Source organism: Oryctolagus cuniculus, chromosome 15, assembly GCF_051225735.1.
Source record: "Oryctolagus cuniculus isolate XC-2025 breed Fujian yellow rabbit chromosome 15, ASM5122573v1, whole genome shotgun sequence".
NCBI lineage: Eukaryota > Metazoa > Chordata > Mammalia > Lagomorpha > Leporidae > Oryctolagus > Oryctolagus cuniculus.
Genome location: NC_142881.1, coordinates 28,425,637 through 28,442,912, shown reverse-complemented (window position 1 = coordinate 28,442,912; position 17,276 = coordinate 28,425,637). Strand labels below are relative to the sequence as shown.

General features: G+C 43.5%; 1 protein-coding gene across 30 annotated transcripts in view; it reads left to right on the top strand.

Annotated features, from left to right (window-relative positions):
* The window catches only part of BTRC (beta-transducin repeat containing E3 ubiquitin protein ligase), a 218,483-nt gene that overhangs the window by 2,574 nt on the left and 198,633 nt on the right, over positions 1-17,276 (top strand). For 6 of the 30 annotated variants that reach the window (XR_007911097.3, XM_051824122.3, XM_051824125.3 and 3 more), the window contains exon 2: positions 14,852-14,941. The exons of 16 other annotated variants lie outside the window; for them this stretch is intronic. Coding sequence is in view for 9 of the 14 variants with exons in the window: in XM_051824122.3 (XP_051680082.1) it covers positions 14,852-14,941 (90 nt within the window). In the remaining 5 variants the exon portion in view is untranslated. Of the gene's footprint in view, positions 1-13,357; positions 13,479-14,851; positions 14,942-17,276 lie in introns of all 30 variants that reach the window. 8 more of the 30 variants (XM_070057350.2, XM_051824124.3, XM_089314454.1 and 5 more) reach the window with 2 other exon arrangements.

Here is a 17,276-nt window from a genome sequence, read left to right as displayed (position 1 = left end):
ACGTGGGTGGCAGCAACCCAGTTGTTTGGGCCATCACCACTGCCGCCGGGGTCTGCATTAATAGGAAGCTGGAATCCAGGTACTGAACCCAGATACTCTGCCATGGATGGCTAAACCACGAGGCTAAATGCCCAGCTCCTAGGAAGATGTTGTGTTTAAATTTGCTTCAAGTAAATAGTGTATAGCACACATGGAGGAGCTGTCCTTTATTACATCACATTGAAATGTTTGTCTTTGTATGCAGCTTTATTCTGGCCTTTTATTTTTCCTCCTCAGATATGAATTGCTAAGGACAGCTTTGGTACAGATGCTCTGATTTCCACAGCATAGAAAAATGTAAAATTTCCTTAAAATGTCAGTACAAAATGGATACTTTGATGAGTTTACTTATTTCCACATTAATGTAGTGCTTTGATTAGAGCTTTTATGAATTGCTCCTTGGCCTTTTGGCTAAGATCAAGTGTAGGACTTCTAAAAAAATTTTTTTAAAGATTTATTTATTTACTTGAAAGACAGTTACAGAGGGGCAGAGGCAGAGAGAGAGAGGTCTTCTATCCGCTGGTTCACTCACCAGATGACCGCAATAGCCAGAGCTGGACTGATCAGAAGCTAGGAGCTTGAAGCTTCTGGGTCTCCCACACGGGTGCAGGGGCCCAAGCGCTTGGGCCGTCTTCCACTGCTTTCCCAGGCCACAGCAGAGAGCTGGATCGGAAGTGGAGCTGCTGGGACTAAAACCGGCGCCCATATGGGATGCTGGCACGACAGGCGGTGGCTTTACCCGCTACACCACAGTGCTGGTTCCCGTAACTCTTTCAAATAATAAATAAATCAATCTTTAAAAAATATTAAAAATAGATATGATAAATATATTATCTTATTAAAAGATTTATTTTTTAAGATTTATTTATTTGGAAGGCAGAGTAACAGAGGCAGCAGCAGAGAGAGAAGTCTTCCATCCACTGGTTCACTCCCCAGTTGGCTGCAACGGCTGGAGCTGTGCTGATCCGAAGCCAGGAGCTTCTTCCAGGTCTCCCACGTGGGTGCAGGGGTCTAAGGACTTGGGCCATCTTCTACTGCATTTCCAGGCCGTAGTAGAGAGCTGGATAGGAAGTGGAGTAGCCGGGACTCGAACCGATGCCCATATGGAATGCTGGGACTGCAGGCGGTGGCTTTACCTGATACACCACAGTGCCAGCCCCAGGGTAAATATATTCTTGTCCAGCCAGTCCCAGAGTCAAGTGGAATAACACTTGAAACCAGTGAAATAATTTTAGGATGTATAGAAATTTCTTTTTTGGGGGCTGATAGGTCAGTTAAGCGGTATAAAAGGTAACAAACCAACACTTAATAACTTAAACAATTTATGATTTCCTCAAATCTGATGCCTTTTTTGGTTTTGCTTGATGTTGGCTGGTGTGCCTGCATGGCTGGAATGTTCAGAGGGCTGGCCGCTGGCTGAGAGTTCACCTAGGGCTAAGGGCCTTCAGCTCTCCTCCGTCTGTTCCTCTCTCCATGTGGCTGCTGGGATTTCCTTACAGCCTGGTAGCTGGGTTCTAAGAAGGAGCATTTTATGAGACAGGAAGTAGAAACTGCCAGTCCCTTTTAAGTCCTGGATTTGGAAGTCCAAGAATGTCACTTTTGGTCAAAACTAGCCAAGGCTAACTCAGAATCAGAAGGAGGGGAAATAACTCCGACCTGTTAATGTGAAGAGCGATGGACATAAACAGGGAGTGGGAAGCTGTGGGCGGCCTTCTTTGGAGACTAGCCACTGTCAGTGCTATTCTAGTAGGATGTTCAGGCCACAGTACAAATGAGATTAGCCACGTTTGTGGGTAATAACACTAGGAATGCTTGGGAGGCATCTCCCTTATTTTTATTTATTTGAAAGGCAGAGAGAGAGAAACAGATACAGATGCAGAGATCTGCCATCTGCTGATTCAGTCCCATGTGTCTGCAAGAGCCAGTGCTGGGCCAGGCTGAAGCCAGGAGCCTGGAATACAATCTGGGTCTCCCACATGGCTGACAGGGACCCAAGTATTTGAGCCATTACCTGCTGCCTCCCAAGGTGTGCATTAGCAGGAGGCTGGAATCAGAAGTGGAGTGGAGTGGCTAGGACTCAAACCCAGGTATTACTGTATGGGATGAGGGCATCCCAAGAGGTGTCTTAACCACTGCACCAAATACCCACCTCAGTATCTCTCTTTTGAAGTTAACTTTTCAAGCAACTAACGTGATCTGCCTGCATGACTTGCCTTAATGTTGTCACTGTAGACATACTACTGGGTGAGTTAATATGATTCAGTAACTGTTGTCTACTTGAGAAACTTGGATAGCTAAACAAATTACTTTTTTTTTGTTTTTGAAGATTTATTTATTTCAAAGGCTGAGTTACAGAAAGGCAGAGAGAGAGAGAGAGAGAGAGAGAGAGAGACAGAGACAGACAGACAGAGATCTTCTGTCTACTGGTTCACTCCCCAGTTGGCCACAATAGCCAGAGCTGCTCTGATCTGAAGCCAGGAGCTAAGAGATTCTTCTGGGTCTCCCAGGCGGGTATAGGGGCCCAAGGACTTGGGCCATCTTCTGCTGCTTTTCCAGGCCAAAGCAAAGAACTGGATCAGAAGTGGAGCAACTGGGACTTGAACTGGTGTCCATATGGGATGCTGGCACTGAAGGCAGTGGCTTTACCTGCTGTGCCACAGCACTGGTGCTGAGACAGGGTATTATGTAAGGTCGTGGTCATTTTAGGTAAAATTTATGGCAAGTGGTATTATAATAAAAAAGAAAAGTGAGAATGGAGAAAAAATACTTGTGGTATAAAAATATCCTTTGTGATAATATTTTAATATAGCCTAGTACTTTCTACATGTGTACAGTGAGAGAATCCTTTGAGGGTGAAATAGGAAATACCAAAGCTTAACAGCTAGGTCAATAAAAAGAAACCTCCTCTTAATAAGCCAATCGCAGCATTCTAAAATCAGCTGTGGAAGAGGGTAAATCTCTGGGAACCGTCCACTGGGTCAGAACAGTTTGAGCTAGTATTCTGCAATATTCATCTTGTGCCTAGGAAATTTCTGGGTGGTTAGAATAGACAGAAACATTCTCACTTTAGTTTCCAAAAGCCCAGTTGCAACAGAACTGGAACATTTTACAGCAGAAGACTCAGATAAAAGTACTGAGCTTGATGTTGAACTAAGAATATGATTTCCAAGGCGTTGCCATCCTAGTTCTTGAATTGCCTTCGTTTGTGACCTTGATAGGGGTTGGGAACCAGACAGCAAAAGCTCCAGAGCTGGGAGAGAATTCCTTCCTGCCTAAGATGATCCTTTCAGATTATTATTTATAAAGCATTTTTATTTATTCGAGAGGCAGAGAGACACATAGAAAAATCTCTCATCTGCTGGTTCACTTCTCAAATGCCTATAATAGCTGGGCCTGGGCCAGGCTGAAGTCAGGAGCCAGGAATTCAATCCAGGTCACCTTAATGGGTGCTAGAGACCTAAGAACTGGAGCCATCTCCTGCTGCCTCCCAGGGTATGCATTAACAGGAAGCTGGAGTTGGGTGCAGAGCTAGCACTTAAACCCAGGCTCTCTGATATGGGTATGTCCCACGAGGCATCCTTTTCTTTCTTTCTTTCTTTCTTTTTTTCTTTTTTTTTTTTAAATAAGACTTATTATTCATTTGAAAGGCAGAGTTAGAGAGAGAGAGATCTTCACTCTGCTGATTCACTCCCCAAATGCCTGCAATGGCTGAGGCTGGGCCGGGCTGAAGTCAGGACCTTCATCTGGGTCTCCCAATATGGGTGGCAGGGGCCCAGACACTTAGGCCATCTTTAGCTGCCTTCCCAATGCATTAGCAGGGAGTTGGATTGGAAGTAGAGCAGTGGGGACTCAAACCAGTGCACAATGTGGGGGGCTGGTATTGTGGCATCTTAATCGCCAGGCAAAATGTTTATCTGAGACGGACCTTTCAGCTGGAGTTTCCTCTGAAGTCTTGCTGCTTTCTGTTATCTTGCTGTCTTTTCAAGATATTCTCGCCCTACTGTTGGCAGGCTTACGACCTGCCCGGATGCTGTGTCAATAATAGGAAAAAACAGAAGTGAGATGGTTTTTTTTGTTGATACAGTCAGCCTTCGGTAGCTAACAGCTGATATTTATGATGTGTTTCCTGCGGCTGGAGCTTTGGCTTAGCTGGTAAAGCTGCCACCTGCAGTGCCGGCATCCCATATGGGCACTGGTTCGAGTCCTGGCTGCTCCTCTTCCGATCCAGCTCTCTGCTGTGGCCTGGGAAAAGTCATTGAGCCCCTGCACCTTTATGGGAGACCTGGAAGGGGCTCCTGGCTCCTGGCTTCAAATTGGCCCAGCTCTGGCCATTGCAGCCACTTGGGGATTGAACCAGTGGATGGGAGACCTCTCTCTCTTTGCCTCTGCCTCTCTGTAATTCTGCCTGTCAAATAAATAAATCTTAAAAAAAAAATTAAGTTGTGTTTGCTGTGTGCTATTCTAAGTCCTTTACATATGTTGTTTCATGTAATTCTCCCAATATTCCTGTGAGATAGATTAAGTACTACTATTATCCTCATTTTTCATTTAAGGAAAATGATTCCAGAAAGATTAAGTAAAGCTCAAAGTCACTTTTCTAGCAAGAAACCTGATGTCAAACTTGTGCAGTCTGACTTGAGAACCTCACTTACAGTACTCTTCATCCGAGAGGAGCAAGAAAATGACAGAATGGCATAAATCCTGGCTGGTCCGGGTACTGGCCAGAGTGGAAGAGTTATTGTCTAGATTTTCATATAGGTTGCCTGATCATTCCAATTACTGATGAAATGCAGTGAGGTTTTACCAGTTACAGTGTCATTGTATCTTAGCTATTACCATTCAATAAAGAGCTGCAAAATATCAGTGGCATATAATATTTATTCTCAATGAATTTGTGAGTTTGTTGGATATGGGTGATCTAGACTTGGTTTAGTTGGATTTTTCAGGGCTTGGTTATTCACTTAGGACTGTTCTACTTGTTATTCTGGAGCTCAGATGAAGATGCAAGACTTTGGATCAAAGCCCTTCTCATAGCCATAGATAGCAAAGATACAAGAGAGCAAGCCCCTGTGTTCAATGCCTTTCCCTCATTGGTTGTATCACAGCTGCTAATACTCTGTTGACCAAAGCAAGTCACATGGTTAGGCTCAAAGTCAAGAAGGGGAGGGAGTAATTTGCATAGTAATCTATTATAGTAATAATGATCTACCATAGCCTGGTACAGTTGAAATATAGAAGAATGGTAAGATGCTTACTGAGGTTAGCATTGTGCTTGCTTTTGGTCTCTGTTGATAGTGCCATCCTAACCAGTTTCTCATTTTAGTTACTGAACAAAACCATCAATTGGATACTCCCATGTTGTGTTTTAATATGCAATTTAATGCAGCAGATATCTTTGTATTTTGTTAGGTAGGAAAAATCATAAAGGAATACTCAGAATCTTGATTTTATTCCACAGTGATGTCCTGAAAAGTTCAGCAATACCACAGTGCTATTCTGTGTTTGGGAAGGATAAGGTTGATGTTACTCCAGTGGCATTTGGAACTGTAGTAGAATTTGTATCGAGGTCATACATATGCCCTAACAACTCTCCTGATAGCAGGTTTAGAGCTCTGCAATCCCTTCTGTGCTGTGAAATTTAAAGTTACAAATATTTTGGATATTTTGAATTCTAGGGCATTTTCAGACTTTTACTGAGAAGTCATGGAGACAGACATCCAGCGCTTTAGCTTGTAGATACATGTTTTTGTGGCACATATGCACATAATGCCAAACACTCAGTGAGTATGAAACTAGACTGTTAATGTGTTGACTGTAAATTGTTGGATTATGGATGCTATTTCAAAATATATAATGGTATTCTGAAAATGTGCTGGTAAACATATACAGAAGGCATCACTTAGGTGATTTTTTTTTTTTTTAATTTATTTATTTGACAGGCAAAGTTAGAGGCAGAGGAAGGGGGTGTCTTCCATCCACTGGTTCACTCCCCAAATGGTTGCAACGGCTAGAGCTGCGCCAATCCGAAGCCAGGAGCAAGGAGTTTCTTCTGGGACTCCCATGCAGGAGCAGGGGCCCAAGGACTTGGGCCAACTTCTACTGCTTTCCCAGGCCATAGCAGAGAGCTGGTTCAGAGGTGGAGTAGCCGGGACTTGAACCGGCACCCATGTGGGATGCTGGTGCCCCTCAGTTCATTTTAAAATTATAAATTGCTGTATATAAGGAAAGTGTTAATTGATAATTTATACCATAAAACCTCTACATGTAAATCAGATTTTCTTGGAAATTTGGAGTTATATGACCCTCAGTTGTACTGGAGCTCTGCATTTTCCTATTAAGTAGCACTTAACAATAAAGTCTAGAAAATCAGTGGGCTGACAAAATGAAGGAAAGACCACGATAGTTGACACGTAGTGGGATTTGATTAAAAAAATGATAGATTGGTCTGAAGACAATAAGTTGTCTCGATCGTTTTCCATCAGTTATATTAGAACTCCTTCTGCTCTTTCCCCATCCTCACTGCTGAGCCTGGCTAGTCTTTAATGAGGGAGAGAGAGCATGCATTGAGCGCGAACCATTGTGTTACATGTGCGGAAAGGACAGGATGAAGATAGAAAATTAAGTGAAACTTCAGAGCTTCACAATTTGAGACGTTTATAAATATCTCCTAAGGCACAGTTTGTTAAGTGCGAAAATGGAGACATGAAGTGTCACACTAGGTAAGGGAGGGGAAATTAGTATTAGCTGGAGAGTTCTCTGGAAGATTTGAAGAAGAAAGCTTTGTGTTAAAGCTTGGAGAACAGATTTTGATAGAAGTGTCTCAGGTGGACAGTTCCAAAAAGAGGTAAGTTAAGTTCCAAGAAGAGTATCTTGGGGTAAAATCTAGATCAAGAGGTGGACAGGCACAGGTTGAGTTACAGATAAGAAGGTAGGGATGGATTGGACATAAGATGCATAGCAGAGGGGCTGGCACTGTGGTGTAGAGGGCTAAGCCTCCACCTGCGATGCCAGCATTCCACATGTGCACCGGTTCTAGTCCTGGCTGCTCCTCTTCCGATGGCTTTGGATTGGCTCAACTCCGGCTGTTGCAGCCATTTGGTGAGTGAACCAGTGGATACAAGACCTCTCTGACTTTCCCTCTCTCTGGCTGTAACTCTACCTTTCAAACAAACCATTAAAAAAAATCTTAAAAAGAGATGCATAGCAGACAAGAAAGAAAAGATTGAGGAAGTCTGAAGATGAAATTGCAGTGTACTTTGTTTGCACGTGTTTATGTAAGCTTTTTTTTTTTAGTGGGGTTGGAGCCAAAAATCTAAAAAGTATACAAATCATAAACATATGACTCAGTGAATTTTTAAAAAATATTTTCAGAATTTTTTAAAAAAGATTTATTTACTTACTTGAAAGTCAGAGTTACACAGAGGAGAGGCAGAGGGAGAGATAGAAGTCTTCCATCCGATGGAGAGATCCTCCATCCACTGGTTCACTACCCAAATGGCTGGGGCTAGTCCAGGCCAAAGTCAGGCTCCAGGAACTGCTGCTGCTTCTCCCATGTGGGTGCAGAGGCCCAAGCACTTGAGCTGTCTTCTACTGTCTTCCCAGGTGCATTACCAGGGAGCTGGATCTGAAATGGAGCAGCTGTGGCTTGAATCGGTGCCCACATGGGATGCAGGCAGCAGCCCCATGGGTAATCTAGAACCCATCTGTGGATGGGTGCTTAGGAGTAGTGTTGCTGGATTATAGTGTGTGAAATGTTTAGCTTCAGTACCTGAAACTTGCCTAATTTTCACCTTTTCTTTTTTTAAAGTTTTATTTATTTATTTGAAAGTCAGAGTTACACAGAGAGAAGGAGAGGCAGAGAGAGGTCTTCCATCAGTTGGTTTACTCCCCAATTGGTCGCAATGGCTAGAGCTGTGCCAATCTGAAGCCAGGAGCCAGGAGTTTCTTCCAGGTCTCCTACGTGGGTGCAGGGGCCCAAGGACTTAGGCCATCTTCCGCTGCTTTCCCAGGCCATAGCAGAGAGCTGGATTCGAAGAGGAGCAGCCGGGCCTTGAGCCGGCGCCCATGAGATGCTGGCACTGCAGGTCAGGGCGTTAATCCGCTGCACTGCAGCACTGGCCTCTAATTTTCACCTCCTTTAGCATTGATAGGGTTGGCAGTTGCTGCACGTTTTTTGCAACACTCGATTGACATAGTCTCTTCCCCTTGTAGCCGTGGGTGAATGATACTGTCTCCCATTGAATGTGCATTTCCTTAATGACTGCTGTAAACTAGGACCTTTTAAGGCTTATTGGCTGTTTATAGACTCCTTCTTTTGTGAACTTGGCCAATTTTCCTATTGGGTTGTATGCCTTTTTCTTTTTGTTCCTTTTTTTTTTTTTTTGACAGAGTCATAAAGAGAGAGACAGAGAGAAAGGTCTTCCTTCCGTTGGTTCACTCCCCAAATGGCCGCTACGGCCAGTGCTGCACCATTCCGAAGCCAGGAACCAGGTGCTTCTTCCTGGTCTCCCGTGCAGGTGCAGGTGCCTAAACACTTGGGCCATCCTCCACTGCTCTCCCGGGCCACAGAAGAGAGCTGGACTGGAAGAGGAGCAGCTGGGACTAGAACCTGGCACCCATATGGGATGCCGGCGCCACAGGCGGAGGACTAACCAAGTGAGCCACGGTGCCAGCCCCTCCTTATATTTTTGAAAAATACATTCCTTCCTCAGATATGGTGTCTTAATGGAACAGAATGCTTTTTTATTTTTTAAGGGATCCATAGAAAATTTCAAAAGATACTGTGCTACTTCCACCAAGGTCCAAGCATTAGCATGTGTTATTCCTGTATGCTAGTATATTAAAAAAGAGTTATCACCATCAGCACCATCACTTTAAAAGAAAGAGTACTTTAATGCCAAAAAGGTAGAAAGGACATAACTTCAGAATAAAGGAAATTCTAAGGATGGCAAAGGGAAATTAAGGTAGTAGGTAGAATTTAGGTTCCAATCAACTAAAAAAATTTTTAGGGAGATTATCTGGATTGGGTTCGATTTAATCACAAGAGTCCCTAAATGTGTCCGAAGGAGGGAGAAAAGGTCAGTGATGCCGTGTGAGAATTCAACCCATTGTTGGCTTTGAAGATGAGGCAGAGAGGAGGTGTGAGCAGCCTCCAGGATGGAACTCAGCCCCATGACAACCCTGATTTTTTAGCTCAGGGAGACTCATTTCAGACTAAAAGCTATAGAACTATAAAATTATAAATTTGTTATTTTAAGATAGCATATGATCATTTACTATAGAGTAAATATAGAGTCTCAATAGAACAGTTACTTTAATTGAGTATATGTGTATGACTTGATAAATAAATAAATATATTCACTAGTCTTATTTTTTTTCACATTTTGCCACAGATCCATAAAAATTCCTTGGTAGACTGATACTGGTCTGTAAATTACTGTGTGGTAACTACCAGTGCAGCGCTCTCTCTCTCTCTCTCTCAGATTTGTTTGTTTATTTGAAAGACACAGTAGAGATCCTTTATCTGCTGGTTCATTCCCCAAATAGCCACAGTGGCTAGGGCTGGACCAGGCTGAAGTCAGGAGCCTGGAACTCCGTCCAGGTCTCCCATGAGGGTGGCAGGGGCACAAGTACTTGGGCCATGTTCTGCTGCTTTCCCAGGCACATTAGTAGGGAACTAGATCAGAAGTGGAACATCCAGGACTTGAACCGGTTCTCATATTGGATGCCAGTATCACAGGTAGCGGCAGCTTAACCTGTTGCATCATAACACTGGCCAAGTAAATTTGAAAAAAGAAATTTGGAAATTAACATTGATATAGTACAAATACAGATGTAATCCTCAAACTTCCTTCAAATGTTGCCAGTTGTTCCAAAGATTGATTTATTTGAAAAATTTATTTGGGGTTGGGTAGGGGGCCAAGAAACACAGAGATCTTCCATCTTTTGGTTCACTCCCCAGATGGCCTCAACAGCTGAAGCCTGACCAGGCCAAAGCCAGGAACCTGAAATTCCACTGGGTGGCAGGGTCTCAAGTATTTGGATCAATTTCCACTGCCTTCCCAGGCTCATTAGCATGGAGCTGGATCAGAAGCAGAGCAGCTGGGATTCAAGCTGGGCACTAATCTATGGGATGGGATGCTGGCGCTATAGATGACAGCTTACCTACTGGGCCACAACACTGACTAACCAAAGGCGGGTGCTGTGGTATAGTGGGTAAAGCTGTTGCCTGCAATGCCAGCATCCCATATGGGATTTTTTTTTTCTGTTGGCAATTAATACATATATTTTTTTAAAGATTTATTTTATTTATTTGAAAGAGTTACAGAGAGGTAGAGACAGAGAGAGAGGTCTTCCATCTGCTGGTTCACTCCTCAGATGGCCACAATAGTCAGAGCTGAGTTGATCCAAAGCCAGGAGCCAGGAGCTTCTTCCAGGTCTCCTGCGTGGGCCCAGGAGCCCAAGGACTTGGGCCATATTCTGCTTTCCCAGGCCATAGCTGAGAGCTGGATCAGGAGCTGTATTGTAAGAGGAGCAGCCGGGACTAGAACTGGCTGGCGCCCATATGGGATGCTGGAGCTTCAGGCCAGGGCTTTAACCCACTATGCCACAGCGCTAGCCCCAAGACTGATTGATTTATTTGAAGGGCAGAATTACAGAGGCAGAAAGAGTGTGAGAGTGAGAATGAGAGAGAATCTTCCATCCACTGGTTCACTCCCCAAATGGCTGCAGTAGCCAGGGCTGGGCCAGGCCAAAGCCAGGAGCTTCATCTGGTTCTCCCACATGGGGCCAAGTAGTTGGGCCATCTGCTGCTGCTTTCCTATGTGCAATAGCAGGGAGTTGGATTGGAAGTAGAGCAGCCAGGACTTGAACCAGTGCTCATTTGGAATGCCGTCGCTGCAGGTGGCGGCAGCTTTACCTGCTATGTCACAACAGCAGCCTTCTGAACATTTTTTCTTATATCAATTGTCTTATGTGTGACTGTTCTCTCTGCTGCTGTTCACCACACTCACCATGTGGACATTATTCTTACCCAGGCTTCCCAACCCCAAATCAGGTTGCTGCTTCTACCCACTGCCTGAGCACTAGTCTCACTTCAGTTGTATGACCTGGACTAGACATCTACAGATTGCCCACCTGATCTGCAAATATTCTGCTTGGCCTTGACTAAACTGAAGAGAAGTGGTTTTTTTTTTTTTTTTTTTTTCTTTTTAAATTAAAACAGTGTCGTGTTTCAATTTTTTAAAAAAGATGTTTATCTTCATCTACTTGAAAGGCAGGCTGAGAGAGAAAGAGATATCTTTCATCTGTGGGTTCACTCCCCAAATGTTTGCAACAGGTAGGAGTCTGGAATTCCACCCGCGTCTCCCATGTGAGTGGCAGGGACCTAAGCCCTTGGAACATCTTCTGCTTTTTCAGGCACATTAGCAGGGAGCTTGATCAGAAGTGGATCTGCCAGGATTTGTACCGCTGCTCATATGGGATGCTGGTATTGCTGGCGACAGCTTAACTAGCTATACCACAACACTAGCCTCAAAAAGCTTTGTTACTTTTTTACATTTATGCCTGTAATTCATCTAGAATTAATTTTTGTGTTTGATATTAGGTAGAGGTCAGAATTGTTTTCTTTCCATATGCAATTGATCTACCACCATTTATTGAAAAGATGGATTTTTTTTTCTTGCATTGCAGGATCACTTTATGCTAGTGTCTGGTATATATGTGTGGGGCTGCTTCGGGGACTTTCTGAGTAGATCCATTCATTTATTTATTGTTGTGGCAATACCATATGTTTTTTTAAAGATTTATTTATTTATTTGAAAGAGTTACACAGAGAGAAGGAGAGGGAGAGAGGGAGGTCTTTCATCCGATGGTTCACTCCCCAGTTGGCTGCAATGGCCAGAGCTGCGCTGATATGAAACCAGAAGCTTCTTTCGGGTCTCCCATGCGGGTGCAGCGGCCCAAGGACTTGGGCCATCTTTTGCTGTTTTCCCCAGCTATAGCAGGGAGCGGGATCGGAAGCGGCACAGCCGGGTCTCGAACCAGCGCCCATATGGGATGCCAGCGCTTCAGGCCAAGGCGTTAACCCGCTGAGCCACAGCTCCGGCCCCACCATATTCTTTTTTTTTTTTAAATTTATTTATTTATTTTTATTTTTATTTTTTGACAGGCAGAGTGGACAGTGAGAGAGACAGAGAGAAAGGTCTTCCTTTTTTCCTTTGGTTCACCCCCCAATGGCTGCTGCGGCTGACGCACTCCGGCCGGCGCACCATGCTGATCCGAAGCCAGGAGCCAGGTGCTTCTCCTGGTCTCCCATGCGGGTGCAGGGCCCAAGAACTTGGGCCATCCTCCACTGCACTCCCGGGCCATAGCAGAGAGCTGGACTAGAAGAGGAGAGACCGGGACAGAATCCGGCGCCCCGACCGGGACTAGAACCCGGTGTGCTGGCACCGCAGGCAGAGGATTAGCCTAGTGAGCCGCGGCGCTGGCCCACCATATTTTTTTTAACTACTATTTTTAATAACAGTTCTTGATATCTGATAGCATATGCCCCTCAGCTTTTTTCTCATCAAGATTACATTGGCTATTCTTCGCCCTTTGCATTTTCATATTTATATTAGAATCAGCTTGTCAGTTTTTACGGAATATCCTACCATTATTTTTATTGGAATTGAATCTGTATATAAATTTGGGGAGAATTGAGCTCTTAATACCATTGAGTTTTACATTCACAAAAATGTTGTGTCTTTCCATTTATTTTGGCCTTCAGTGCCACTGTGTAGAGGTTTTTGTGATTCTTTTGTTAGACTTGTTCCTAGGTATTTGATGCTGGGTGAAGAATTTAATTCTCTCTGTTGCTGATAGTGGAGAGGTTTTTAATGTGAGGTCGATGGCCTCCACACACAGTGTAAGCACATGAGGTACTTTTTTCTGAGAGGTCTGTAATTTGAATCTGATTCAAAGGATGGCAATAACAACAACAAAGAAGATTAGAGACCACTGTAGTGCTTTGACTTAAAGGGGTTGAGATTAGGGTGAGAGGACAGACAGGCAAGAGGCCACTTAAAGGCTATACAAGATTACTTCAGAAAATTCATGGAAAATGGAAATAAAAGATAATTTATTTCAGTACAAAATAACTTTGAAATCCATGTATATGAGGGGTCTTCAAAAAGTATAGCAAATCCATTTTATGAAAACAATGATTTTTAATTTTTTACAAAATTACATTGTTCACTATCTTATTTACTTATTTGAGAAAGAGAGAAAGACTTGAGACAGACTGAGATTTTTCCATGCACTCTGGTTCACACTCCAGATGCCTGCAGCAGTCCTGGCTAGGCCAGGTTGAAGCCAGGAGCCTGGAATTCCATCCGGATCTCCCCTGTGGATAGCAGGAACTCACCACCTGTTGCCTTCCAGGATGGTATAGATCCCAGGTATTCTAATAAGGGATGTAGGCATCCCAGGCTGTGCCAAATACTATCTTTTGTGGCTTTTAATAAACTGAGGAGATACGCAAATTAAAAATAATGTAGTCTATCCTATAATTATTTTAATAAGCAAAAATCTTAAAAATACAAAACAAAACAAATGCATGGTATGATTTTGAGTAACATGCTTATTAAGGGAAATAATTTAGATAGAGGCGTTGAACACTTTTCCTTGAACAATGCTCCTATATTTGTTTGGTCTCTTTTACTTCTCTTCCTTATTTGTAAATCATCTTAAGCAGTAGTCTGTATTATAAGAAATAAAACTAAATGGCTGGGGCCCGGCGCTGTGCTGTAGTAGGTGAAGGCACCACCGCAGTGCCGGCATCCATATTGGTGCTGGTTTGAGTCCTGGCTGCTCCACTTCTGATCCAGCTCTCTGCTATGGCCTAGAAAACAGTGGAAGATGATCCAAGTGCTTGGGCCCCTGCAGCCGCGTGGGAGACTGGGCAGAAGCTCCCAGCTCCTGTCTCTGGATCAGCCTAGCTCTGGCTGTTGCGGCCGTTTGGGGACTGAACCAGTGGATAGAAGAGATTCTCTCTCTCTCTCCCTGCCTCTCTCTCTCTCTCCCTCCCTCTCCCTCTCCCTCTCCCTTTCTCTCTCTCTCTCTGCCTTTAGCTCTCTGTAACTCTGCCTTTCAAGTAAATAAATAAATCTTTTTAAAAAAAATGATTGCTAATTAAATATTTAGTGTTTATTTTCATTGGTTATTAGCTTGAAGGTTAAATTTGTTTAATGAGTGAATGTGGAAGAATTATGCTTTTTATATTTTGAATGCATGCTTGTAGATCATTGATGTTATTCCCATTTTATTTTTTTAAGGATTTAAAAAAATTTATATGGAAGGCAGAGTATAAGAACAGGAGAGAGAGAGAGAGAATGAGAGAGAATTCTTCAATCTGTTGTTTCATTCTCCAAATGGCTGTATTGGCTGGGGCTGGGTCAGGCCACAGCCAGTAGCCTGTAACTTTGGGTCTCCCATGTGGGTGCAGGGCCCAAGTACTTGGGGCCGTCTACTACTTTCCCAGGTGCATTAACAGGGAGCTGGATAGGAAGTGGAGCAGCTGGCACTTGAGCTGACGCTGATAAGGGATGCTGGCATTGCAGGTGGTGGCTTAACCTGCTGCACAGTGCCAGCCCCTCATTCTCATTTTATAAAGTAGAAACATAATTTCCTTCTTTTTAAGATTGTAGAGTTTTATAGTTATTGAATCGTTGTTTTGATGTATCAATCATATTAATACTTTCTTTTTGTAAAATTTTTATTTATTTAAAAAGTAGAGTGACGGAGATCTTCCATCTGCTGGTTCCCTCCACAGATGTCTGCTGAAGCAGCCGTGGCTGGGTCAGGCCGAAGCCAGGAGCCAGGAACTCCTGTTCAGTTTATGCACATGGGTGGCAGGGCCCAGGTACTTAGGCCATCATGTGCTGCCTTCTCAGGAACATTATTGCGAAGCTGGATTGGAAGCAGAGCAACCAGGATTTGAACCTGAAATCCAGTATGAGATTCTGGTACCACAAGTGGTGGCTTAACCCATTGTGCCACAACGCAGGCTTCCCTGTCATTGCTTTTCTTTTATGCCAGATTCTCAGTGGAAATAGCCTCCAGATTATGATTTGTTTCCATGGGAAAATATAGTCCACTTGGAAGTAGTTTCTGTTAATACATTATTTAAAAAGATTTTATTTATTTGAGAGGTAGAGTTATAGACAGAGAGAGGGAGAGGCAACCGCCGGAGCTGAAGCCAGGAGCTTCTTCCGTGGGTGCAGGGGCCCAAGCACTTGGGCCATCTTGCACTGCTTTCCCAGGCCATAGCAGAGAGCTGGATCGAAGAGGAGCAGCCAGGACACAAACTGGTGCCCATGTGGGATGCTTGTGCTGCCGGAGGAAGCTTAGCTTTCTGTGCCGCAGCATCCACCCCTTCTGTTAATACATTGCTGTGGAAATAGGCTAGCACGTGGTGATGCAGGTTCAGTGTTGTGTAATTTGGAAAAGGTAACGTAAGTAGAACATTGATGCATCTGTTTTTCAACTTGGAGTTAATTATAATGACAGCTGAAAAGTTCTACTTTAGTTTCTTTTAGGTTGTTGGCTGACATTTACAAATTTTAGGTGGATTTGAATGAAAAACAGTTTTGAAAGTTAGCCAAGGGGCTAGTGCTCGGTGTAGTGGGTAAAGCCACCACCTGCGGTGCCAGCATCCCCACTGGGGCTGTTTGGGGAGTGAACCAGCAGATGGAAGATCTCTCTCGGTGTCTCTCTCTGTAACTCTGCCTTTCAAAAAAAAATATATATATATATCTTAAAAAATGTTACAAATTTTTTAAAGATTTATTTATTTATTTGGAAGTCAGAGTTACAGAGAATGGGGTGGGGGAGGTCTTCCATCCGCTGGTTCACTCCCCAATTGGCCGCAATGGCTGGAGCTGTGCCGATCCAAAGCCAGGAGCCAGGAGCTTCTTCCAGGTCTCCCACGTGGGTGCAGGGGCCCAAGAACTTGGGCCGCCATCTTCTACTTTCTGAGGCCATAGCAGAGAGCTGGATTGGAAGTGTAGCAACTGGGACTTGAACTGGCGCCCATATGGAATGCCGGCACTGTAGGTGATGGCTTTACCCCCTACACTACAATGCCGGCCCCAGTCAAGTATTAATTGAAAAGAATTCTACCTCATGGAATTGTGTTGTTTATTTGAAAGGCAAAGTTACAGAGAGGCAGAGAGAGAGAAAGATCTTCCAACCACTGGGTCACTCTCAGAGACAGAGACAGACAGAGAGAGGGAGGGAAAGGTCTTCCATCCTCTGGTTCCCTCTCCATTTAGCCGCAACTGCTAGAGCTGGGCCAGTCCACAGCCAGAGCTTCTTCCAGGTCTCCCACATGGGTGCAGGGGCCCAAACACGTGGGCCATCCTCTGCTGCCTTCCCAGACCATAGCAGAGGGCTGGATCGGAAGTGGAACAGGTGGGACTCGAACTGGCACCCATATGGCATGCTGGCACTGCAGGTAGCGGCTCTACCTGCTGTGTCACAGTGCCAGTCCCTACCAGCATCTCTTTTGAAGGCATTCATGTTAAAAAGAATTAGAAATGAGGTTTATCTCATCTGGACCTGTCTTCTTTCAATGCATCTTTAAAATGTAGGTACAATACATAAGTTTTCATATTATAAGATCAACTGAGACTTTGATTTAAATATTGTATAAACTGTACAATGGAAGTTTGCATAAGATACTACATACTTTTTTTTTTTCCCAAAGAAGCTTCTTTAGATGGTTCTGTTAAGTGTAGGAATGTTCTGATGATTATCTTTTTAATTAAAATGAGAAATCTTTGTTTAAAGTGGCATTCTTTTTTTACGGCCTGTTACAGTCTCTGTAACAATCATTTCTTAAGTCTGAACGTTTTATTTCCAGGAATCCATTTATATAAAACCATGTTTAGACTTAATTAAGGAACGATTCTTACAAAGCTTGTAAATAGCCAGGAAAAAAGGGACTGAAAATAAAACTGACATTCACATTTAACAAAATGATTGTTACAAGGTATGTAATAAGCTATAAAAATACAATAAAGCCCTTTTTATAAGAGTTCATATTTTTTGATCCTTGTTTTCAAAGGTATTTAAGAAAAATATCAAAGCTCTGTAAAGTGACATCTGTTTTGCTGAATGGACTAGTGATAACTTCTTTTGTTTATAGCTGACAATACAAGAGTTCTACCTGTCTTATTAGTATGCTTTCTTTGAAA